Raw genomic sequence first — 24,643 nt, 5'->3', positions numbered from 1 at the left:
TTGGCCTCATTAAGGCGCAGTATTTCAATATGAGTAGGAAAATGAGAGTACCCCTAAACATTTTTTAAGGAAAAAAAAGCACTGACTTGTAGTATGGTATTTCTGAAACTGGGGTAGTTAACCTGTGGTCCTCAGAAGTTGCTGCACTGCATCTCCTATCATCCCTGACCTTTGGATACACAGGCTGAAGGTGATGGGGATTAAGAGTTCAGCTTGCGCTTTTCTGCCTTTTCAACTTCCTCTATGAGTTGCCATTTCTTTCAGCAAATTACAGTTCAGAACGTCGAATAATTTATTTAAATTGTGCACCAGATTCCAGATGTGTATCCCACTTGCTTTCCATGTTTTTACTAAATGAGTGTGAGCTCCACTTCCTGAGTGTCATTGTCTTAGCAAATATCACTGTGAGTCAAGGTATATGGTCTTTTTCCTGCTTTCCTAAGACCCAATATTTGAATAAATTTTAATCAGAAGCCTTGAGTGTTTTAATTTTATTCTACGAGTATTAGCATAACATGGATGCCCTCTTCTCTCTGACAGTGGTTCAGAAGTTCATTCTAACTCTTAACTCCTGAAATTTCTGAGGATTTTTCCTGTTTGAAGACTTAATTTCTTCAGAAAACTATTTATTATTGGATAATGTATTACACCACTTTATTTTTCTATGGCTGGGGTGAGATTAATATGAAGGAAAAAGCATTTATTTTTAACCACTGTTTTTAATATTTTGGATATCTTAAATAGCTAAATAAAATTATCAATAATTTTTATGTTATATTTTATAAAATGCTTACCAGTTTCTTTATGAGTTTTGTTAAATAGATACATCTGAATATTTAGGGACTATCTCATAGAGGGCCTCACTCTTTATATACTGCAACACATGACTCCAATTTCTTTGAGTGGTGTGAGATTCCAGGGGACCCATACATGATAAACCCAGGATCTGTGTTTCTTGTTGGAAAAATGGGGCACAGTGGAGCCTGTGGTGTTTTTATGATATATGGTTTATTTACGCATATATACAACATGAAGCCTAAAAGGAGGAGAATCCGAGCATTACACCCATACAGATGGCCACTTGCTCTTTCATAGCTGTGCTCCACTTTTAGGCAAGGGAGCATTTTGGCTTAGCACAGACATTTAGAATTGAGCTTATTTTTTATGACAGTTTTCTCTAACCTGGTGCATTCCAGATTGTTGTTGTTGTTTTTACACTACATCTCCCACCATACCTGTTAGCCAAGCTGACTGGGATTTGTGGAAGTTGTAGTCCTTCACCAGATGTTCTGGAAGACTGATATGTGATATATAGACTGAGCCTTACCTGGGTTGGTTAGCAACGATATGGAGTGAAATCTCTTTTGCACCCTTATTCAAATCTGAAGGGGACAATATTCAGGGAAAGGAACTCCGCAGCACATTGAGGTATCAAGCCCCTAGGTAAATTAACTCCTGTTAATATGGTAGAAAAATGAGTGTAATACATGAAAAATATGCTTCATATATATATATATATATAACCCTTCACTTCTGCAGCTTTTATTTGTCTGTGAGAAAGGAGTGTGAAACAAAACTGGTAGATGGGACAGGCCACCGACCTCATTACAGCCTTCGTACTCTCTGCAGAGCTTTGAGATTTGCATCATCCAACCCATGCTGCAGCATACAGCGCTCTCTTTATGAGGTGACTATCTTTGTTCTCTGTTCCTATTCCTAAACTTCCTTCTCTCTTCCCTTTTGTCCTTAGACAAAGAGGGAGAGAAATTCTCTGGCGTTAGCAATTAAAATCTCTTTGAAACTACTTTAAAAAAACAACCCCAAATCTGTTTTCTTCTCAATAGGGCTTTTGCTTGGGTTTTCTCACCCAGCTTGACAGAAGTTCTTACCCTGTTGTTCAAAGGCTAATAGGTCAGCACATTCTGTCTGGAAACGTGAAAAACATCCTCAAGCAGGCAAGTAATTTCTTACTATTAGTGTGTGTGTGAATGGAATTGTTCTCAGTTTGAGTTCTCCTCCTCAGATTTTTTTGGGGTATGACATAAAATACATAAAACAGAACAAAACTCAATTTAAATTCTGAGTTTAATTTTACCCATCCTGGATTAAATCAAGGGTTTCCCATTTTCACCTGGAAGGATGCATTCTGTTTGCTAAATGGACTAACATCGATCAAAGCCTCCTGCTTGGAGGAAGGTGGAAGACATTTTTTACTGATCTCATCTGTGCACACCCTAGCAGTACCTTTCACACTGTTTTTGAAAGTCTCCCAACCATCTGGACGGGTCTGCAGGAGAAAGCAGAAATTGACAAAACGCTCCCTCTCCACCCCCACCCCACCCCGATCCCCATAGGAGCACCCTATAAGTGAAATCCCACTTACAGGAATGCTGAATCCATGTAAGGTTTGGAAATACATTGGCTTAGATCTAGAGTTCATTCCTGCTGATGGAAAGGTGAGAAAGGTGACCTTTTCCAGTTCCCCTTCCTTTTGCATTTGGAAATATTGTTCAGTTTGTTGGTTGGAGTTTCTAGATTGGTGCGAAAGGTGATTCGTGGCGTGAAGGATAAAGGGGAAATAATTAAAAAACACCTTCCATCCTCTTCTGCCAGTGAGATGCTGCTTGCTGGATCAGAAACCTTCCATGAATGAAAGGAGTCCTTCTGTTCTCAGAGGGAGTCTAACGCATTGTGTTAATATCCCTCCTCTCTTCCACACCAGGTGTAGACTCTGTGCTTGCTTCGTGTATTATACCATTACTAGAGCATGATAAATCTTCTGCATCTCACATGTGAAGGAAATACCACATGTATTCTGGTGTTCTAAGAGTGTGTTGCTTAGCTAAGCAAAGAACATTGTTATTATGTGGAGATAGCAGTTCATAACATAATCTGGATTTGTTTCTGTAATGTTGTTCTAGTCGTTACCAGAGCCTAAAGGAGGGAGAATGATTAAGGTAGAGGGATACTGGATTTCAATTGGCGACATGGAACCCACCGTGGACGAGACTTATGTGCTCACAGCTTCGGTTAAACTTAACCTCAGAGACATCGTCAGAGTTGTATCAGCTGGGTATGTTGGACTTCAGCTGTACCTTTTTCTTTCCTTTGGAAATAGTTTAATTTCGATTGGTGAGAATAAAATAATCACTTGCTATTTGTTCATGAGAGCATACTTCCTTGAATTGTGGTACAGTGCATATTTTTTATTTAACAATATTCTTATTTTATAGGTACTGCAAAAAGCCAAATATTAACTGAAAACAGTATTGCAAATATATAAGCAATCTACAGATGTCTCTAATTGTTGTAGAAAAGCACGAAAATATTTTCTACATCAATAATAGCGGGGGGGACGGGACTTAAAACTGTTTCTGTTCTTGGTTGCTTGCAATTGGAATAATTTCTGGAGCATTGTTATGACTCTGGAATAAACGTATGCCATATGTGTTCTTCAGTCTTTTTGAAATAACAGAATTCCGCTTTTTGAGATCCTATTATATGAATTGTTTCCGTGGCCAAATTTTGACATATATGGGTCTAGAAATCATGACTTGAAATTCACTGAGTTGGGGCTGCTTACGTTCCACCTTGTTTTTGTATTCTTGCTAACAGGCAGCAAACAAGATGGCAGCCTACATTTCCAAGTATATATTAGCAATGTGAGGAATGTAAGCAGTTGTTTGTTTTGTTTTTAAGAAAACAGAATTTTGAAGTGTTTAAGACTCTTAACAAGTATGTACAATACACAAAAGTGTCTCTTTGCTCCATGGGATCGAACGACTACAATAAATATGTAGTTCAAGTTTCAGACATTTGCTGGAAGAGGCATATAACACAACAATTAAGAAGCACAAATACTGTTGTCAGTTGTCCCTAGCTTTGGCTCTTGTTTATTCTGAACTTCAACAAACTTTTCTTTTTTTTATCACACAACACAACAGGAAGCCTAAGTCTCATTTGTGGAAGTGCTCTTAATCAATATATGTTGTAAAAAGACCTTGAAGCCAATCAAGTACAGTGGTACCTCGGTTTACGAACTTAATCCATTCCGGAAGTCCATTCTTAAACCGAAACCGTTCTTAAACTGAAGCGCGCTTTCCCTAATGAGGCCTCCTGCTGCCCTTCCACCATTCAGCTTCTGTTCTTAGACCGAGGTAAAGTTCGCAAACCGGGACACTACTTCCGGTTTTGCGAAGTTCGTAAACCAAATAGTTCGTAAACAGGGCTGTTCTTAAACCGAGGTTCCGCTGTAGCTAATAATAATAATAATAATAATAATAATAATTCACCACCATAGAACACAACATCTAACTTGGCTGTTTTCTAATTCTTTAAGGACCTATCCAGTGTTGATTCAAGGAGATACGTCCATTGGTAAAACCAGTTTAATACGCTGGGTGGCTGCTGCAACCGGGAACCATTGTGTTAGGATTAACAATCATGAACATACTGACATCCAAGAGTACATTGGCTGTTATACTTCAGATCCATCTGGGAAGCTGATATTTAAGGAAGGTAGGACTTTGATTATTACCTCAATCACTTGGTGTTTCCCTGCCAGCCGGCATTCCCACTTGCTCAAACAGGTGCTTGCCTGGCTTGCCTCAAGTGGGCAACTCATTTATTTCTTTTTTTCTGTAAATGCTTCATAGGTGTCCTCATTGATGCTATGCGAAAGGGCTACTGGATAATCCTGGATGAACTCAACCTGGCACCCACTGATGTTTTGGAGGCCCTGAACAGATTATTGGATGACAACAGAGAGCTGTTCATAACAGAAACCCAAGAAACAGTCAAAGCTCACCCAAGATTCATGCTTTTTGCTACGCAGAATCCTCCAGGGCTCTATGGAGGCAGGAAGGTACATACATAGTTTCCTCAGATGAAGCTGGCTTTCTTTTGATACTGCTATTCACATGTACACTCCACCATTTCTTCAAGGACCTCATGGTGGCACATGTGATTTCTCTCTTTCACCTCAGTCCTGTGCGGTAGGTTAGGCTGAGTGATAGTTTGAGTGAAAGACTGGCCTAGGATCATCAAGTGAGCTTTATAGCTAAGTGATGAGTTGAACCTGAATCTTCCCCACTCCTAGTCAAACACTCTAGTCTTCGTAGCATATGCAGAACCAATAGTGAAATCAGTCTCCCAAGTTGCCAATCCAAAATGGTACCATCCACACACAAGAGAGAGGCATCAACAGAGTTGGGAGAACCCCACTGTTTGCAGACGTGCACAAAAATCTTCCGGGGGGGGGGGAGAGATTAAGAGGGCAAACCCATTGAGTATGAACATGTTCAGTGGCCATGAAATACTAGCTGACTGTTTGAGGGCGGGGGAATCGTGTTAGGTTTTCAGTGTGTGTGATTTCTCAGTAGTTTAACACTTGACAGGTGGTTTTTGTGTGTGTGTCTTAAGGTATTGTCCAGAGCTTTCAGGAACAGATTTGTGGAGCTGCATTTTGATGAGCTGCCAAGTACAGAGCTAGAAACCATTCTGCACAAAAGATGCCACCTTCCACCTTCGTACTGCAGTAAACTTGTCAAAGTCATGCTGGAGTTGCAGGTATGGACAGTAATATTTTTTTCTCTTAATGAGAAAAGAATGGAGAAGCACCAGTCACTTGAGCCCTACTTGTAGTTTGGTGTCTTATACTCAAGGCGCACACGTTTATTGGCTTTGGGGTTTTGGAGGGGGGTGATATTGTTGAGCTACATAGCAACCTGCCAGAATATGTTTGGCCTATTGGACTGATGGTCATTACTGAAATATTGGTGAAATTTGGACAAAGAAATGCTACAAAGACAACTTGGAGAATTGGTGGTAAGGAGGGAAGGCATTGCAAGAGTAGTGGAAAATGCAGTTGTGGGTACATAAAATTGTTTTGGATCATGAATGCTTACTTTTATGTCCTTTTAAATCTAGTCTTATCGCAGAGGTTCCTCAGTGTTTGCAGGCAAGCATGGCTTCATTACCCTTCGGGATCTCTTTCGCTGGGCTGAAAGGTACCGATTAGCAGAACAGATGGAGAAGGAGTATGACTGGCTTCAGCATTTAGCAAATGATGGTGAGTCTTCACTCATTTCTTTTCAACTTTCACAGCCAGTGTGTCCAGTTCAGTAGCCACATTTCAACCATTTTTCAAAAGCGGTGAACATCCTGATAAACTGTTGTCTTTCTGTTACTAGGATTTATGCTTCTGGCAGGAAGGGTCAGGAAACAAGAAGAAGTTGACGTTATCCAAACAGTCATTGAAAAACACTTTAAGAGAAAGCTGCATCCCCAGCGCCTCTTCTCAGAAGAAAGCGTAAAGAAGCAAATGGGTAAGTTTGAAAAAACGGTAACAATAATAAAAGATGATTTAATGTTTGGCTACAGCTAATTAATTTGTTTTTGTTTCCTTCCCCAACCCCATTACCACTTTGAACCAGCTAAAGCATCTATGTGGACATCTATAATGGGCGATGAATTCAGTCACATTGTGTTGACTCAAGGGATGGCAAGGCTTGCCATTTTGGCAGGCCGAGCATTAGAGTTTGGTGAACCTATACTTCTGGTTGGAGACACAGGGTAAACCAATCTTCATTATATTCATTATTAGTTTTATTTTTGTGTGTGTGTGTGTGTAGAGCAACAGACAAGTAGCTGGAGTTTAACTGACTGCAAGCTTTTTGTTATGCAGGTGTGGCAAAACTACTATTTGTCAGATATTTGCAGCATTGGCAAGTCGGAAATTACATTCTGTGAACTGTCACTTGCACATGGAGACCTCTGACTTCCTAGGCGGACTGCGACCCGTCAGGCAGAGATCAAAGGATGAGGTAAGTTGGCATTATGGTGCCTGATATAATTGAGAGCTTGAAAAATCCACAAAGTGCGTGTCTGCATATATATACATACACATACATACACACATCTATCTCCTCTCCCCCATGCTTTTCAACATCTACATGCAGCCGCTGGGAGAGATCATCAGGGGGTTTGGGCTGGGTGTTCATCAGTATGCGGATGATATACAGCTCTACCTCTCTTTCAAATCAGAGGAACCAGTGAAGGCGGTGAAGGTCCTGTGTGAGTGTCTGGAGGTGGTTGGAGGATGGATGGCGGTTAACAGTTTGAGGTTGAATCCTGACAAGACAGAAGTACTGTTTTTGGGGAATAGGAGGCGGGCAGGTGTGGAGGACTCCCTGGTCCTGAACGGGGTAACTGTGCCCCTGAAGGACCAGGTGTGCAGCCTGGGAGTCATTTTGGACTCAGAGCTGTCCATGGAGGCGCAGGTTAATTCTGTGTCCAGGGCAGCTGTTTATCAGCTCCATCTGGTACACAGGCTGAGACCCTACCTGCCCGCAGACTCTCGCCAGAGTGGTGCATGCTCTAGTTATCTCTCGCTTGGATTACTGAAATGCGCTCTATGTGGGGCTACCTTTGAAACTACAACTATGTGGGGCTACAGAAACTACAACTAATCCAGAATGTGACAGGTAGACTGGTGACTGGGAGCGGCTGCCAAGACCACATAACACCGGTCCTGAGAGATCTGCATTGGCTCCCAGTACGTTTCCAAGCACAATTCAAAGTGTTGGTGCTGACCTTTAAAGCCCTAAACGGCCTCGGTCCAGTATACCTGAAGGAGTGTCTCCACCATCGTTCTGCCCGAACACTGAGGTCCAGTGCCGAGGGCCTTCTGGCTGTTCCCTCGCTGCGAGAGGAGGTGTTTGGATTTGATATCCCGCTTTATCACTACCCGAAGGAGTCTCAAAGCGGCTAACATTCTCCTGCATGTGGAGGAGCAGAGACGCAAACCCGGTTCACCAGATTACGAGCCTACCACTCTTAACCACTACACCACACTGGCTGGCCAAGTTACAGGGAACCAGGCAGAGGGCCCTCTCGGCAGAGGCACCCGCCCTGTGGAACGCCCTCCCACCAGATGTCAAAGAGAAAAACAACTACCAGACTTTTAGGAGACATCTGTTTAGGGAAGCTTTTAATGTTTAATAGATTATTGTATTTTAATATTCTGTTGGAAGCCGCCCAGAGTGGCTGGGGAAACCAAGCCAGATGGGCAGGGTATAAATAAATTGTTGTTGTTGTTGTTGTTGTACTTGATCAGACTTTCCCTTTTTCTTTCAAACAGGAGTTTGATGGTTCTAGGCTGTTTGAATGGCATGATGGAGCCCTTGTTTTAGCAATGAAAGAGGATGGCTTTTTTCTTATGGATGAGATTTCATTGGCAGATGATTCTGTTCTAGAAAGACTAAATAGGTATGCACTTTAAAACTGGGCATTTTTTAGTCTGTTGTCTTGGCGTGTCTTTCACAAATGCAAATTGGATAAATCTTAACTTTTCTCTGGCTTCTTCTGATTCCTGCTGCTCTAAACAACGAGAATTGCAAAGCTTCTGTCAATTAGGCAAGTCTCTAGTGTTTTGTATGGATATTTAGAAATTTAACGAGAACCAATAATGAGAATGTGGTTTTATTTCAGCGTCCTTGAAACTGAAAAGACACTAGTGTTGGCTGAAAAAGCCAGTGAGGACAATGAAGTAGAACTGCTGACTGCAGGAAAGAAGTTTCGTATTTTTGCCACAATGAATCCTGGTGGCGACTTTGGGAAGAAAGAGGTAATGTAAGAAAATGCCGTTCTGTGCTGGCTGCCACTTTCAATTACCTGTAGTTTTAGGAATGAAAAAATGCCTATGCTGACTTGGTCTTAGGGTTTTTCTAGAAGCTTGTAAGGCATTGCAACCAGTCCGACACCCTACCTTTCCCGGTTCCCAGACTCTTTGATAATTACAGTTTCCGTATCACATGGCTGTCCTTTGCAGGCTACAGATGCTTGGGAGCCCCATGCCCTTACCTGTAAGAAAGACCACACACATTCACACTCCCAGTTTTTTTATTTATGACCTAATTACCACAGGGAGAAAGAGACAGGATAGCTGTTACTACCAGGCCTTTCAAGCCAAGTAGGTTCCATTTCAAGGAGTAAAGAGTACTAAAATAATATTAAACGGTTAGGAAAAACTGTTTCTGTATAAATTCATATCTCATTTGTTTCACCACATAGCGATCCTTTGCAGGGGAAGGTGGCCATCAGACTCAAAAAAGATTCCCTGCCCCGACCTTGCTCCATGTGGAGAGATTTATTTGCAGCTCTGACAGCTAATTTGATTGTTGGAACTGAGTAAATGTGTTATTTCCTAGATAGAATTAATGAGAAAAATGTGGAAATAGTTGAGATTAATAAAATGAGTGATGGTGAAGAAAATGCAGCATAAAGAAGTATGGGTTGGTTTGGGATCCTGTAGTAGATCATATTATAAGACTATTAGGAATTTCAGGGGCAGGAATTAATGTCATGCTCCTGTGGGAATGTCATAAAATATCAAGACTATAAAGCTGCAAGTATGTTTGTATGAGTAAATCATTTTTTTAGGACAAATTAGGTCTAATAAAATATTCATTTTAAAAACGTAAAACTCATTTTTATGCAATTTTGTTCTCTGTCACACTATATTCTAACCCATTTCCTTTTTCTGGAAGGCGTTTTATAAACTAAAATATTTTACAGTAGGCCCATCTCTGAAGGAGGTCTAGGGATGTGCCATCTTCAAATGCAGTTCTATGTGGCTTTTTGATACTCTCTTACACATTATTTATAGCAAAAAGTTTTCCTTTGTTTTATAATTCTTCTGTTTTCTCTTTTTATCCCAGTAACCCTCTTTGAGGATTCTTAAATTTTCCTCTGAGCAGTTCCCTTCATAATAACTGCATTTAATATTTTCTTGCCCATAGCTGTCGCCTGCCCTGCGTAATAGATTTACAGAAATATGGTGTCCGCAAAGTAACAACCGTGTGGATTTAATGCAAATTGTAAACCATAATCTTCATCCAGGACTCTGCTTTCCCAAACAGAATAACAAAGGTAAACATCATACGTATTTGTTCACCAACTCCATCACCTACTTTTCTCTCTGTGTGTCCCTCTGCTTACATCAGTAATGGGAGAACTTTTCAGCACGAGGGTCACATGCCTGTGTTGGCCAGATTAAGAAGCACCTCTTCCTTCTTCGTTAAAGCTTTCTCTCCTTACTCTAGTGAGTTTTAGGGCTGCTGTACTCTGCTGGTTTAATCACATTCAAGCAGGATTTTCCATCTTTGTAGGTCAGGAAGAGAATAAAAAAAGAAAGAACAAACTTCAGAAAGGCTTCAGAAAAGATGTTAACAGTCAAAGAGACTTTTATGAAACTGCTAAAGCAGTTTCAAAACCAGTGAAGTGGTTTTGTTGCTGAAAAACGTCTGCAGTCACTTCTGAGTATCTTTCTTCCTAGTAGCCAGCCTCCACTCCTCCGTTTCTGTGTCCCAGTGGGATTTCCTTCTAAAAGACCTTCTGTTCTTGCAAGTCAGCTTCTCTCAGATTCTAAAAGCTAAGAAGTTAGTTCAGGCGGTTCTGAAATAGTCTCACTCTCTTAAACGCTGCCCATAGGTTTTTTCTCTAAGCTGAATAATATTCCTGTGGAGAAGTCCCACGGGACTCCTGCTACAGATGGCACAGACTGAAGGTTCCACTTACCTGTTGTTCAGATGCGACTAGCAGATAACAGAAATTGCCAACAGGTGTGATCTTGCGACACTGGAATTTTTCACTTGAGATTTAGTCCAATGCATGTTTATCCGGCAGTATGACAAATTGAATATAGGAGTGCTTATCTTTGAATATGTTTCAGAAGCTGTACGTTCCAAATTCTATACTTGATAAGCCTAGATTGTGAAATTGAAATATATTTGCATAATACTGGGGTCATTTTAAGTGCAAAATCAGTTGACTTCTTTTGCTTAAATTTTATCTTGGCCTGGACAGTGATTTAAGGAAGAACACTTCAAGCTCTTAGTACGTTGAAAGGAAAAAAAAAAGTTAGGAATTCAGTGACTGGATTCTGTGGTATAGGCAGAGGTTGCTATGCATACTGCCACCAGAGACCTCATTTGAACACAGCTGCAAGTTGCTGTCGGAAAAAGCTCTTGCAAATTGAACATCTAAGGAATGTTCTAGTCCAAATATATGTGCATGTTATACAGGTCTGACCTAGGTTCTTTATTATCCAAGGTTTTAAATGAAGAATGAAAAAATAAACATACACTCCTTATTTTTTCTATCCTTGGCTGTATTCTCTGCATTAAGATGAATGTTTGTCCTCTTAGGTGTAAAGTAATGGTCTGGGCCAAAGTTCAGTGACTGTGGACAAAAAGACCAATGAAGTTGCAGGATCAAAGCATGTTTTGAATTTTGCACCTGCTGATTTACTTGTGGGTGGTTTTTTGTTTTTTTCAAAGTATTCAACCCTTTCTATTTTTGCAAATATTTATGTAAAAACATTTTAGCACTTTTATCCAGTTGTCTTGCAAAAATTTATGTACAGAGCCCTCCGCATCCCTTGTGGTTCATTGTGAAATACTGCAAAATATATTCTGTTTCAGGTCTGTGTCTTATGTATCATCATATTACAGAACAGAGGTTTTCATATGTTTACATTTTTTCTCTTCTCTCCATTTAATCCACTTTCCCCAGGGGCAGATATTGCAGGGCTCATGATGGATTTCATAGAGTGGCTGACCGATCAAGAATTTGGACACCACTGTATCCTCAGCATCCGGGATGTTTTGTCGTGGGTCAACTTCATGAATTCTATGGTGCAAGACAAACTATCCAGTTCTTCCGAGGAGCACCAGCTTTTTAGCGTCTGTCCAGTGACAACATTTGTCCATGCTGCATGTCTGGTGTACATAGATGGAATAGGTTCAGGCATGTCTTCAGTTTCTTTGCTTTATCTCTGAATATGAGAGAACTACGCAAGGGTTTAAAGCAAGTTTGTCATTTTGGAACAAAAATAGTAAACAGTCTTAAGACGCATGCAAGCAACCTATAGTGTGTGTGCTACAGAGTGTGCATTGCAACCTTTCTACAGATTTTGGCCATATCTTACTGTTAACTATATGTTCTTTTCCACCATTGACATCTAACTATGATCTCTTCTTCCCCCTGCCCCCTACATAGGCACCATGTCCTGTTCAGCTGGCTCAGCTGCTTGGGCTCGTGAAAAATGCCTGGAATATTTGTGTGGGAAAATTTCCCAAGTAGTGCAACTCACTGAGGTTCAGAAGAATGAGCTGAAAATATATGACCTGAAGAGGGAAAGAGAAATGGTTTGGATGGAGAACCACATAGGAATCCATCCATTTTTCATACCAACAGGCAAGAAACTCTTTTGGTGGTATTGCTGCTGCTGCTATTGTTGTTGTACAATTTGAGTGGTGATGCTGCTGCTTAAGGTGACTTAAGAGCCAAATGCATGAGAGATGACAAACATGCAGAAAAAACAATTTGTTGTAGTCCTTCCAAATCTCTGCCATTTCTGATTGAGTGCTTGAATGCTCTTTTCTCAGGTGAAGGCACTTAGCTTAGACTTCACTCTGGCATGCTAGCTTTTCTTATGCATGGAGTTTTTAAGAGCTTTATTGGCGGAGCATTCACATATTTTACTCCACAATCTGTAGTCAGAATTGTTAAGTATCATAATTCTGTGTATTTCAAATGTTAAGACAGGAGTGCTGTTGCTTAATACAGCTAAGCCTGCACCACTCATTAAAAAAGGGGAGATATCAGCAGCATGGGGGGAACCCAAGGATTGCAAAAAAAACAAAAAAAAACATTGGAGGAAAATCCCTCTACATTAAGATGAATGTTGATCTGGTACCCGCCACTAATTTGCAGGTACCATTATTCTGTCTGATGAGCTAGTACTTTTACTGGAGCAAAAATGTTGCAGCCATCATCTTAACCTGAAATCTAATTAATTTTTTAATTGCTTTCTCTGTGCTGTAGGCCCTATTTACCAGAAGAACAATGTCTCAGACTATGCTCTAAATGCAGGAACTACAGCAATGAATGCACAGCGGTTGTTAAGGGCCTTGCAACTTAACAAGCCCATTCTCCTGGAAGGCTCTCCAGGTGTTGGGAAAACCAGCCTAGTAGCAGCCTTGGCGAAGGCTTCTGGAAATTGCCTTGTTAGAATCAATCTTTCTGAACAAACGGTAGGTAGGGATTACTGTGGTCTTGACTGAAATACCTGTACTTGTGAATGTGAGAGTCTATACTTGCAAGTTAACAGGTGTTAAGTTTTCACAAATCATGAGAATACTGCTAAATGATTGGGGAGGGGGAAGATGCTTAGAAATAGTTTATTAAGGGGTGTAAAAGGTAAAGGGACCCCTGACCATTAGGTCCAGTTGTGTCCGACTCTGGGGTTGCGGCGCTCATCCCGCGTTACTGGCCGAGGGAGCCGGCGTACAGCTTCTGGGTCATGTGGCCAGCATGACTAAGCCGGTTCTGGCGAACCAGAGCAGCGCACGGAAACACAGTTTACCTTCCCACTGGAGCGGTACCTATTTATCTACTTGCACTTTGACGTGCTTTCGAACTGCTAGGTGGCCAGGAGCTGGGACCGAGCAACAGGAGCTCACACCGTCACAGGGATTCAAACCGCCGACCTTCTGATCAGCAAGCCCTAGGCTCTGTGTTTTAACCCACAGTGCCACCCGTGTATTGTTGATTACTTCTAAGAGGAAGCATTATATTTCTTTTCCTGTCTAGTAAAGGGACACGCTCTGCTAGAATTGTGAGCCATCTACTGGTGTGAATGATCAAAACAAACTGCCTAAAATACAGATGCAAAGAACCTTGATCACAGTTTGCTGCTTGAATATTGCTTAATGGTTTAGAACTATTTTTATTTATTTAAAATTACGCTTGGGTTTCATTTTTGTTCACAGAATGCACTTATTGGCTGGTGCAACAGATGCATAGAACAAAATATTTATAGCTCTTGGTATAAACACTACTGGATTATTACTGCAAGCCTAGGAGAGCTTTTTCTAAATTGTAATTGTTTCACATGCATTTGGAAACCTTGACTTTTCTTCCTTCTGATGCAGGATGTCACAGATTTGTTTGGCACAGACTTACCTGTTGAAGGGGGCAAAGGAGGGGAATTTGCCTGGCGTGATGGACCTTTGCTTGCGGCATTGAAAGCTGGACACTGGATTGTATTAGATGAGGTGAATTCAGCTTAACGTAGCACAGAAAAAGGATTTTCTTTCCTTTTTTGGAAAATGAGGTCTCTAGCTGTCTCAGTTCGCTGTTGGGGACTTTAAAAGGATCCTATCCAAACATGGTAAAGTTACAGTGCATTCTCCTTACATGGAGAAAGTATCCTGGAACAGTCTGCTGATCCCATTTATTCAAGAGGCTGCTCAGATTTTATCTTCAGTTTTCCAGTGGGAGAACACACACTTGCTTTTTCTGGGGTGGCAGTTACAGAAGGCAATTTTGTGGACAAACAGCCTGAGTTCTGTGTCATGGACATGCTGCAGTTTACCAAAGATTAAAACTACTACTTACCTTTTAAGTGCCGTCTTAGGGCTGAACTAGCTTGAAATCAACACTTTCTTAATAGAATCCATAGGTAGTGGCTTTATAATATTGGTCCATCCAGCTCAGGGGTTCAGACAGTGCCACTTGAAGATGCTAGCCATTGACTCTTGGGACAATGGCCTTTATCTGGGTGGATTCCGACAGCCTCATTGACTTCACAGTTGTATTTACCAACAGGTAGATTGTGATCTACTGGTAGATCCTGGTAGATCTCAGGCCCCTCAGCGATCCCCTCTCCTCCTCCCCCCAAAAAGCTCAATAACTATGTCTTTCCAAAAAAAAGCTCAACTTTGGCCTCCTAAAAAGCTCAGCAACTTTGGTTTATCCAATGGCGACTGGGTAGATCACTGCCAGTTTTTTTTATAGTGCGAGTAGATTGCAGTCTATTGGGAGTTGGACGTCCCTGGGCTATGCTATTGCTCTTTTGAGTTGTGCAAAAGGAGCTTGAAGCCGAAAGAGTAGCTAAATAACCAAGGCATTTGTGTTACTTTTTCTGGGCTAACTACTTTTGCTTATTTGCTATTGATTTAAAGGTGTTTTGTGGGCAAAAGTGTGTGTTGTGAAGAAGAGGGACAGTGTAAATTTTCCTGTTTGTTTCTTTCAAATAGCTGAACTTGGCTTCTCAGTCGGTACTCGAAGGCCTGAATGCCTGTTTTGACCATCGGGCGGAGATTTACATCCCTGAGTTGGGAATGAGCTTCCATGTGCAACACAAGAAAACAAAGATCTTTGGATGCCAGAATCCCTACAGGCAAGGAGGTGGCAGAAAGGGGTTGCCCAAATCTTTTCTGAACAGATTCACACAGGTAAGTCCATAATGTCATTTAAAACTATTTCTCTTGTCCTCCTTGCAGTTCCTTTCTAAATGGAATCATTTGTATTTCATTTTCAAAATGCACTGTGCATTTTCCTGTGTCTACATAAAAATAATACTTGACTCTCACCTCCCACCCCCTTTAATTATATTGATGATTTAGGTTTTCGTGGACCCTCTCTCATCCGCAGACATGGAGTACATTGGAAATACCCTGTTTCCTGCCATTGGCAAAAAGATTATTGCAAAAATGGTTGAATTTAACAACATGGTAAGTATAATTCCTGAAACTCCCATTCATGGTATGAATGGTCTTCTTAAGGAGAGGGACTTCAGGGTTCTGCTGACTGCCCCCACAAGTCCAAGCCAATGACTGCTGCAGCTATGTGAAAAGCTGGTTACAGTTTCATGTATTGAGAAAAACTTCATTTGTAGTCCTTTTCAACTCTGGAGTTGCAGTGGCATGTAAACTAGCTGGGCTCCACAGATACAGCCACTGCATACTGGGTTTGCATTTCATTTTTTGTTGCCTAATATGTCAGACAGAACTTAACTTTTTTTCTTCCTATGGCATGTTCCGTTTGTGTGGCTGAGGCTTACTAAGTCTTGAGTTCACATGAAAGTTCTTTGAGGCTTTCCCCCTAGCAAGTAGGCATAGAATCATACATGTGTGTCCAAGGTAAGACAACTGCATGTTGTAAGTTTTTAGGTTTGCCCAGTTATTCTGAAATAAGAGCATTCCATGAAGATTCTGAATGGACGGTAAAGAGTGGTGGTAGCTTAGAAGAGCAGTAAATTAAGTTGAATGCTTGGTGCGATGACTGCTATCTTGTGCAATGGTGTTTTAGTAATCTACCATGAACTGAAACACGTCTTGAGTTTTTAATCTTTTGAACTGGTACGTTACTCAGATTGATCAAGAAGTTATGATTGAGAAGAAGTGGGGGCATAAAGGTGGACCTTGGGAGTTTAATCTGCGTGACCTTTTTCGATGGTGTCAGCTGATGCTTGTTGACCAGTCGCCCGGCAGTTACGATCCAGGCCAACACATGTTCTTGATATATGGGGAAAGAATGAGAACAAATGCAGACAAGGAGAAGGTAAGGAGCATGGAAAATGTGCTTGAACCTATTAGTCTTTTCTGTTTTACGTGTATGGATATGTTAAACCATTCTTAGATCTTAAACACAAATTTTACTGAATTTTTTGGGGTACCTTTCCCCACATTATTTGAAACATTGAATGACTTCTATTTAAGATTATCTGCTTTCCTCCAAGGCCTTGAATTAGCATTTCAGTTAAGCAGGTGCAGGATTTGAAGGGACCTCATGTAGTTTTATCACCATTCATGTGCTAAGGATGTGTTAGAGATAGATTAAACTCCTGGTACATTGGGTAAGAGGGGTTACAGCAAGTGTGTGGAAAGGGAATCTACCTAAGTGTAATTTCATTGGGATTAGGGAGCTTGATCAGACAAAATTATCCTACAGCTTTCTTGCTCTCCCGAGCTGTGTCCTGTGCCAGCAACTCTCAGATACCACTATCAGCCTTTAGAGGATTTGCAGAATGCTGTTCTCGTTTTGCTTGTGATTAGTGCTCATAAATGGTGTGAAAAATAAATGTGGTTTTGAGGGGCAGTTGAAAACTCACTGGCCTAACATGTAAGCAGTCTAGTTTTGCATTCCAGCTTGTCTCAAGCTGAGGCTTAGTCCGGGATGCAGCTGAGCATTACAAGCTGGGCAGATCTGTATCTTGAAGCAGGTGACTCCAGACTTCAACAAGCAGACCCTTTGGAGTTCACTGGTTTCTTCTGAAATTGTTCATTTGACAGTTGCTGCAGAAATAGAATATAAGGATTTCAGCATTTGTTATAAATATGATCTTTTGTCTGTTTTTTTTTTTAGGTAGTGTGCCTATTCAGGGACATTTTTGGCCAGGATGCTGAACCATATATGGGTTCCAGACAGTTCCACATCACTCCTTATGACGTCCAGGTGAGAGAGAACAAAAGCTGCTGCTACTTGGGCATCTTCTTGAATTTCTGCTCCACACTATACATGCACACTAATACACTTGCTTGTTTTGTTTTTAATTCTACTGAAGGTTGGTTTCTCAATCCTCTCCCGCGCAAACTATGCTCCTCCTCCTGGCAGAAACCTATCCTTGCTCCACCATTCACTCCAGCCATTGGAGTCCATCATGAAATGTGTGCATATGAGTTGGATGGTGATATTGGTAGGCCCTGCGGCTGCTGGCAAAACCAGCCTCATTCAGCTTCTAGCATATCTGACAGGTCATCAGTTGAAGATCATGGCGATGAACAGTTCTATGGATACAACCGAGCTGTTAGGTGGATTTGAGCAAGTAAGTGTGCATTTTTTAAATTTGGGAATAAGGACAAGTCAAGTGCAAACAAGAATACCACTTAACTTAAGTTTGAGATATATATGAATGGGCAAAGTTTAAATGTCTTAACTGAAAGAAAGAAAAATACACCTCTAAGTGGTTTCCAATACCATGGTGAAGGAACCCAGTGGGAAGTGGTGGTTCAGGCAGTGACCGATGTAATAAATGTCCTATAGGTTGACATCATTAGGCCTTGGAAGAGCTTGCTGGAGAAGGTGGAGAACGTTGTAAGCACACTTCTAAGGGACAGCCTCCTCCTCACTGCTATCTGTCCAGAAGATGCTGAAATTGTGCTGCGTGCCTGGAGCAGTTTCGTTCTTAATTTCAAGCCAAAGTCCCTTGGGGAAGGGAATCAAAACATAACTATGGAACTGGTGAACAAATTGGAGGGAGTCCTTGCACTGGTCCAGCGGCTGAACAACAAGATCAGCTCCTACTCAAAGCCAGGTATGTGCGGAAGCCATAGGAAGTGATAGCGTTTCCCCCTTTTAAAATGCCATTAGCTAAGCATGTGCAAATTCCAGTTGCTGCATACCATCAGAGAAGGCAAAAACCACAAAGCATTTTAAAGGCTGTTCTGATGTTACAAGGAAGACATTTTTCATGGCAAGAGATGGTGTGTCTTTACGGAGCGGTTGTCAGCTGAGATAAATGTGTACAAATGTGACCAGAGGGAAAGTATGCGTACATGTGTGCAGCCACCTCACTATTGTCCTGCACCCACTGGCATTCAGCCAAAGTGCGCAGGAACTTTACACGTGCAGTGATGAATGCACATAGAGCACTTGCGAGCAAGCCAGCTGGGTCCATATTTATTAAAGATACATCATCTGCAGAAGCACAAAGCATAATTATTTGCTTTCTTAAAGATTTCTCCAGCCTCCATCACAGTTATGGTTGCTCTGCTCCTTCACACCAGTTAGCAATAGTCTGTTGTGTTTATTCTGTGAATATTAAAGACATTCTCCCTTTTTAATGAAAACCTGGTTGATCTACATGTATTAGTTTAGACATCACATCTTGTTGAAGCTAATGTAGGAGCACCAGTGTGGTGTAGTGGTTAAGCGTCCCCGCTCCTCCACGTGCAGCTGCTGGGTGCTTGGGCTAGTCACACTTCACTGAAGTCTCTCGGCCTCACTCGCCTCACAGAGTGTTTGTTGTGGGGGAGGAAGGGAAAGGAGATTGTGAGCCGCTTTGAGACTCCTTAGGGTAGTGATAAAGCAGGATATCAAATCCAAACTCCTCTTCTTCTCCTTCTCCTCCTCCTCCTCCTCCTCCTCCTCCTCCTCCTCCTCCTCCTCCTCCTCCTCCAAAGATCTTACGATCACAACTGAACAAAGAAAGAGGGACTGTTTGCCTAAGTTGGAAAAGGATACTGGGCTAAATGCAGTTGTGAAAAACACTCTTTGTGAATCTTGAATACTGGCTTATTGGTTCGTTGAAATGTATTCTAAGTATCTCTTCCCCCCCGATTTTAGAGTTTTCAAGACTTGTAGAAGAATTTCGGCACTTCAAGCTGCAGGTTATTCAGTATATGAGTAGCAGCAACCAAGGCACATTTGAATGGGTTGATGGGATGTTGGTTCAGGCTTTAAAGTGCGGAGAATGGCTCTTGATGGACAATGTTAACTTCTGCAGGTAAGCGCAACTGTATTGTTAGAAAGAAATTATTATAAATATAGAAAAACCACATTGGATAAACATCATTGAATCTCTGTTACAATCATGTACCAGATCAAAGAGAGAAATTCAAGGAGTAGATACTGTAATCATTTACTGTTTCAAAGGATACTGGATTGTATACAGTTGTCTCTATCCACTCAAGGAGGTCCTTTGCTCCAGCAGACACTTCCGTGAACAGAAGGGGGAAGTCATGAAGGCAATTTTTGCTTATTTCTCCCTTCTCTCTGTAGCCTGCTGTGACCCCCCCCCCAAAAAGAATTCCTGCTCCAGAGGCTATGGGGACACTTTGGAAAAGGAGGAGGCAATACGGAAGAAAGGGGGAAGTTAAAAAAAAATGCACAAATTGCTTTCCCCTCCCTTCCAGTCACAGAAGCATCCATTCGGGCAAAGAGTCTTTGTTGAGCAGAGGGGACAGAACTGGACACCATCCCTTGGCATTTCTGCATTACTTCTGTATATCTGATGCTATAAAACTGATCAGATGGGGGGGGGAATACTCCTCTTCCATTATGAAGCCATATAAATGCTTGCAGTTGTTAGTAAATCAATGAGCCACCTTTAGTGCTTAACTGTTCCTTTACTTCTTGTGTGTAGTCCTTCTGTGCTGGACCGCTTGAATGCTCTGCTTGAACCTGGAGGAGTCCTCACCATGAGTGAAAGAGGAGTGATCGATGGCATAACCCCCACTATCACACCGCATCCAAATTTCAGGTGTGCTGACATTCTTTGTGCTTATTGGAGTGTGTTGTTGGATTATGCTTTGAGAGTTGCAGTGTGCATTGGGGTAGAAACACCATCTCTTTAAGGTATCACTACTGCAGCCTTGAAATTAAGTGTAGGTTTGAGCATCACTCAGCTGGGTAAACAAAGTGATGTATTGCTTGCTAGTTTTCTCTTAGCACTCCCCCCCCCCTTTTTTTTGTTTACAACAAGGTCAGTGGTTTTCATTTGCTGGGCAACAAAGCAGTATGATGCACGAATGCTAGTTTCTCCACCTTCTCTGAACTGCATGTGTGTATGCAGGCACGCAGGCTCACATGCATTTTCATTCTGTGTTTAATTTACTGCCTTTAGATTGTTACTGGGTTCTTGTATTTTTTAAAAAATCATTTCCCCCTTTTCTGTATGAAGCCTAGACAGCATTTGGGTGTCTAGCAAGTTTAATAAAGCAGGTTGGGGAACTCGGTTGGTTAGGTTGCTGTGTTGATAATGCCAAGGTTGCAGGTTTGATCCCTGTATAGGGACAGCTGCATATTCCTTCATTGCAGGGGGCTGGACTCGATGACCCTCAGGGTCCCTTCCAACTCTACAATTCTGTGATTCTAAGTAGGATAAGGAGAGGAGAGAGCCATGAAAGTAGCAGCCACAACATGCCTCTGTGTTCACCTAGTCAAGACAGTAGAGCAGTGTGGTTAGTTCTCTTTTCTGCCAAGGCAAAGAGTTCCCTGGTGGTGGTGAGGAGGCAGTTCAGGGGTGCAGTAAGCATTTTTTTAAAAAACTTTGTGCATGGGGAAGAGCCAGACAAATCAAGTATCCATCTAATAGAAACTCTGCTTAGAAATGTGCTGTTGGCATTGCTCTTATATCACCTTGATCGCTAAACATTGCAGGCAAGTGCTTAATTGCAAGGGTGTGGTAGTACGACCTCTTCCTCGCTTGCCCCACCCCAGGAGCAGCAGTGTAAGATGACATACTGGATGGGTACCCTGAATAACCATACTCCTCTTATGTGTATTGAAACTTTAAAAAGGCTTTTCCTTTCGATGGATCCATCACATGGTGAAATATCCCGAGCCATGCGGAATCGTGGAATTGAGATCTACATTCCCGGAGAGAGTGATTCATTGGATCTTCATGACGTCAAGCTGCTGCTTCATGGAATGGGCTTGTTCGGAAGCAGCATATGCGATGAGCTCGTGGCTGTGCATACAGAAGCTAAGGAAAGCATAGCAGGTGAGATAAGCATGCATAATAAGCTTGGCAAACACTAAAGAGAATAACTTCTATCTAGCAATTGCTTTAGAGACCATTTGAGAGAGAATGAATTGGGAAATTTTGATTATGATTTCAGATTTATAATATGGTAGTTAGCTCAGGCAGGTGGTTTGAAAAAGGGGGAAAGCAAAATGATTGTTAAATTCCTAGACATTCTGCAAAGGTGATTGGTGGGTTGTAATGTTAGTTTTTCCTTCCCAGGTTCCTCTTACACTCTATCTGCTTTGCTTAATGCTGCAACCCTGATCGTGCAGCAGTTACGCCGAGGATTCGGTTTAGCAAAGAGCTTCTATAAAGCGTGTTGGGACATCTACGTCTGTTCACAACAGTCAGGAGACAATCAAAAGGTAAGTCTTCCTCCATTGGAAACATGCTCAAGTGTTTGTGCTAGAGAGTCAACTTTTGCAAAATCAGTGAGAGACAGTTCAAAGTCTGAGCAATCAACAATTAGAGACCATCTATACATCTATCTTTTCAAACTAACTGCTACATTTTATTTTATTTTTTTGTAAAAGTGCCCTTATTTTCCACGCCTAAGAAAAATGTTACAGAAGGAAGACTACTGTTGTTGTTTTTCCCAGTTGAAGAACCTAATCGCAACCTTTTGTCTCTTCTGATATACTAGCATATGCTGGACTTGATAAGGAAGCATGTTTCAGCTTTGGATTCAGAGGAAACAAGGGGTGCTTCCCTCCTTGCCTTAGGATTGTGGCCAGATTCTGCATCCAGTGCTTTGTTTGCAGCTGAAGACTCTCTGCTTTCTATGGTTCATCACGATGGCCAGGTCTTGGCATACTGCCTGAACAGGCTGAATCTGAGGAACAGCAGGTGAGCACAAGGTGTTGCTATCCCTGTAGACACGTAAGAGTGAACTGTTCCAGGTTAATTGGTGAGCAGCCTTTTGCCTGCCCCTCTATGTAAATAAGTGAGCAATGTTAGCAGTTACATCTGCACTGGGCTGCCATAGTTAAGGCTGTTTTCCTGCCTCCACTCTCTTTGCTTACAAGGTAGCAAGCAGCTCTCATTCCCTATACCTGCGAGGCTTAAGCTGCTTTCAGATGTGGGGTTTATTGTGTTGTCGTTTGGTTATAATGCTAGCCCTTCTCTACCGGTTTCTAACATTCCTTTCACACTGCATTACCTGTTGTGTTATGGAACTGTGGCTTTTTGATGGATATACCACCATGTCATGCTAAATGTCATTCTCACCAGTGGGCGTGACATGACAGGTGCCATTGGGCATTTCACCCCCCTCTATATGCATACATGCTTCTGTTCCCCCATTGTTCACCCATGAAAATGTTGGGGGGAGAGGGGAGGAAACTGTATGATGGACTACTTCCCTAGATTTCATCACATGAAAACAGCAGGGAAATTACAGCTCGAAAACTACTGAGATATTCCAGGTTAATGGGGTGGTACACAGTTGTTGTTTTTTCTTTCTGGAAGCAGTTAACATGGAAATGAGCGTTGAACTTCTCTTAGGTCCCACAGATTTCCAGGTGTGTCTTACATCATGTGAAAGATCACATAAAATGTGGGTGTTACCACATTTTTTTAATAGCGCGTGTTAGAAAAATGGAATAAAGGGTCAAATCTGGATGTGGCAATAGTTTGAAAGCATGGTTTCAATGTCCAGCTGGGGTTTTACCCAGAGTTAAGGCAACACACCATGGTTACTTCTAACATATTTAGGGGTTAAATCTCCTCTAGGCCTTTGGAAATTGTATGATCTTCTTACAATGACCTCTCGTTTCAGGACGCTGCCTCTTACTATACATGACTTTGAGAAAATTCTGCACTCTCCTAATCCAGATTGCCTCAGATTCGGCGCAGTGGAGACTAGTGCCTCCTGGGCAGATGGCACTGAGGTCCTTTCTGCAGCCGTCAGGTTATTCATAGAGAAAGCAACAAATCAAGACTGGACATTGAGAGTTGGGTGGCTTAATCAGTTAAAAAAGAATTTGCCACAAGTGCCTGGTAAGTGTTGATTCCTGCTGCTTAAACAAGACTAATCCAAATGTTTGTGGTGGTGGAAGAGAATCATGTAGCACGATCCTATGCTTGAGTTTTGTAAGTAAATGTAAACAGATGGAAGTCAAAAGCACAGCGTCACCAGAATAGTGTGTGCAATAAGTGAGTGAAAGGAAAGACAGTCCTGTGGCCAAAAAAATAAACTCTCAACCCCCAAACTGGAATTTCTTGGCTCTGTGGCCTGCAGCTTCTTCTTGGCCTGTAATAATAATATTAAATAATAATATTTTATTAGTTATACCCTGCCCATCTGGCTGGGTTTCCCTAGCTCAAGACTCGGATTTCATATGTTGATACCAATTCAGTTTTATCTTGATTAATTGACTGAATTCTCCGCAGGGGTTGGCTACCTTCTCACAGCTGCCCCATGAAAACCCCACTCATTCAGGTTGCCGGACTTTCAGCGCATCACCTGATGTGTAAGGAGCTGCAGCTAATATGAAGTACCCCCCCCCCCACTTCCGAATATATGCACAGGAGCACCTGGTCCTCATGCATGGGGTGGGAAGGGGCTTTGGGATTGGCTCGCAGCTGAATGCTTTGGCAATCCAGGTGTTTTGATTTGTGGGACCCACCATGTTTAATTGAAATCACACTGTTCTGTTCCGTTTTACTCGTTTTATAATTGTAATGGCTCTGTCTGTTTTCATCATTGTGCAGTATATTGCTGCAACCTGCCCTGATGATGAAGGGCGAGAAAGAATTCTTACCAGCATATAAATAAAAATAATAAGCTTAGAAAGCCATGAATTCACAGGTCGTCTTCTTTCTACAGATTCAGTGTATACTCAGCTGGAAGCCGGTGCGGCATCTCTGAATAATTTTTACTTCAGTCCCCTCTCAGGTGCAATCAGTAATGTAATAAAGTTGCTGCAACCAAATATGACTGGTAAGATGTCTTCTTTCTCTCTTGGCTGCGAGTGTGTATTCTCTTCCTGCGTTTTTGATACAGTGAAGATTGATTTGCAATATTGATGAGGTTATGGGGAGTGAAACGTAGCTTGCAACAGAACTGAGTGGGCTGTGTTTTGGGTTGTTGTTGTTTTTTTAAAAAAACCTTTCATTGGGCTTAGAAAATGCTACTCTGCATAAAATAAGATGCAATAAATTGCATATTAGAAGCTACCCCAGGTTCGTTCCCATTCGCCCTGTGTCTTGGATTGAGGGAGTTGGAAAATGTTTATAATGAAAACAAACGTGAGTTTTCCTTGTTGT

The 24,643-nt window shown here is 41.7% G+C and overlaps 1 protein-coding gene across 1 annotated transcript in view; it reads left to right on the top strand.

The window, feature by feature from the left end:
• The window catches only part of MDN1 (midasin AAA ATPase 1), a 90,861-nt gene that overhangs the window by 18,373 nt on the left and 47,845 nt on the right, over positions 1 to 24,643 (top strand). The window contains exons 21-50 of the mRNA XM_033143431.1: positions 1,540 to 1,687; positions 1,845 to 1,955; positions 2,922 to 3,073; positions 4,340 to 4,518; positions 4,656 to 4,864; positions 5,422 to 5,568; positions 5,929 to 6,070; positions 6,192 to 6,326; positions 6,435 to 6,573; positions 6,686 to 6,824; positions 8,141 to 8,268; positions 8,491 to 8,626; positions 9,801 to 9,930; positions 11,575 to 11,808; positions 12,061 to 12,258; positions 12,889 to 13,097; positions 13,998 to 14,120; positions 15,105 to 15,302; positions 15,474 to 15,581; positions 16,222 to 16,410; positions 17,215 to 17,304; positions 17,414 to 17,674; positions 17,893 to 18,163; positions 19,195 to 19,354; positions 19,994 to 20,110; positions 21,150 to 21,352; positions 21,596 to 21,741; positions 22,020 to 22,222; positions 23,154 to 23,374; positions 24,204 to 24,317. Of these exons, the coding sequence (XP_032999322.1) occupies positions 1,540 to 1,687; positions 1,845 to 1,955; positions 2,922 to 3,073; positions 4,340 to 4,518; positions 4,656 to 4,864; positions 5,422 to 5,568; positions 5,929 to 6,070; positions 6,192 to 6,326; positions 6,435 to 6,573; positions 6,686 to 6,824; positions 8,141 to 8,268; positions 8,491 to 8,626; positions 9,801 to 9,930; positions 11,575 to 11,808; positions 12,061 to 12,258; positions 12,889 to 13,097; positions 13,998 to 14,120; positions 15,105 to 15,302; positions 15,474 to 15,581; positions 16,222 to 16,410; positions 17,215 to 17,304; positions 17,414 to 17,674; positions 17,893 to 18,163; positions 19,195 to 19,354; positions 19,994 to 20,110; positions 21,150 to 21,352; positions 21,596 to 21,741; positions 22,020 to 22,222; positions 23,154 to 23,374; positions 24,204 to 24,317 (4,940 nt within the window). The remainder of the gene's footprint in view (positions 1 to 1,539; positions 1,688 to 1,844; positions 1,956 to 2,921; positions 3,074 to 4,339; positions 4,519 to 4,655; positions 4,865 to 5,421; positions 5,569 to 5,928; positions 6,071 to 6,191; positions 6,327 to 6,434; positions 6,574 to 6,685; positions 6,825 to 8,140; positions 8,269 to 8,490; positions 8,627 to 9,800; positions 9,931 to 11,574; positions 11,809 to 12,060; positions 12,259 to 12,888; positions 13,098 to 13,997; positions 14,121 to 15,104; positions 15,303 to 15,473; positions 15,582 to 16,221; positions 16,411 to 17,214; positions 17,305 to 17,413; positions 17,675 to 17,892; positions 18,164 to 19,194; positions 19,355 to 19,993; positions 20,111 to 21,149; positions 21,353 to 21,595; positions 21,742 to 22,019; positions 22,223 to 23,153; positions 23,375 to 24,203; positions 24,318 to 24,643) is intronic.

The sequence above is a fragment of the Lacerta agilis genome, chromosome 3 (genome assembly GCF_009819535.1).
Source record: "Lacerta agilis isolate rLacAgi1 chromosome 3, rLacAgi1.pri, whole genome shotgun sequence".
NCBI lineage: Eukaryota > Metazoa > Chordata > Lepidosauria > Squamata > Lacertidae > Lacerta > Lacerta agilis.
The sequence above is the reverse complement of the archived record's forward strand: the minus strand, read 5'-3'. Positions and strand labels throughout refer to the sequence as shown.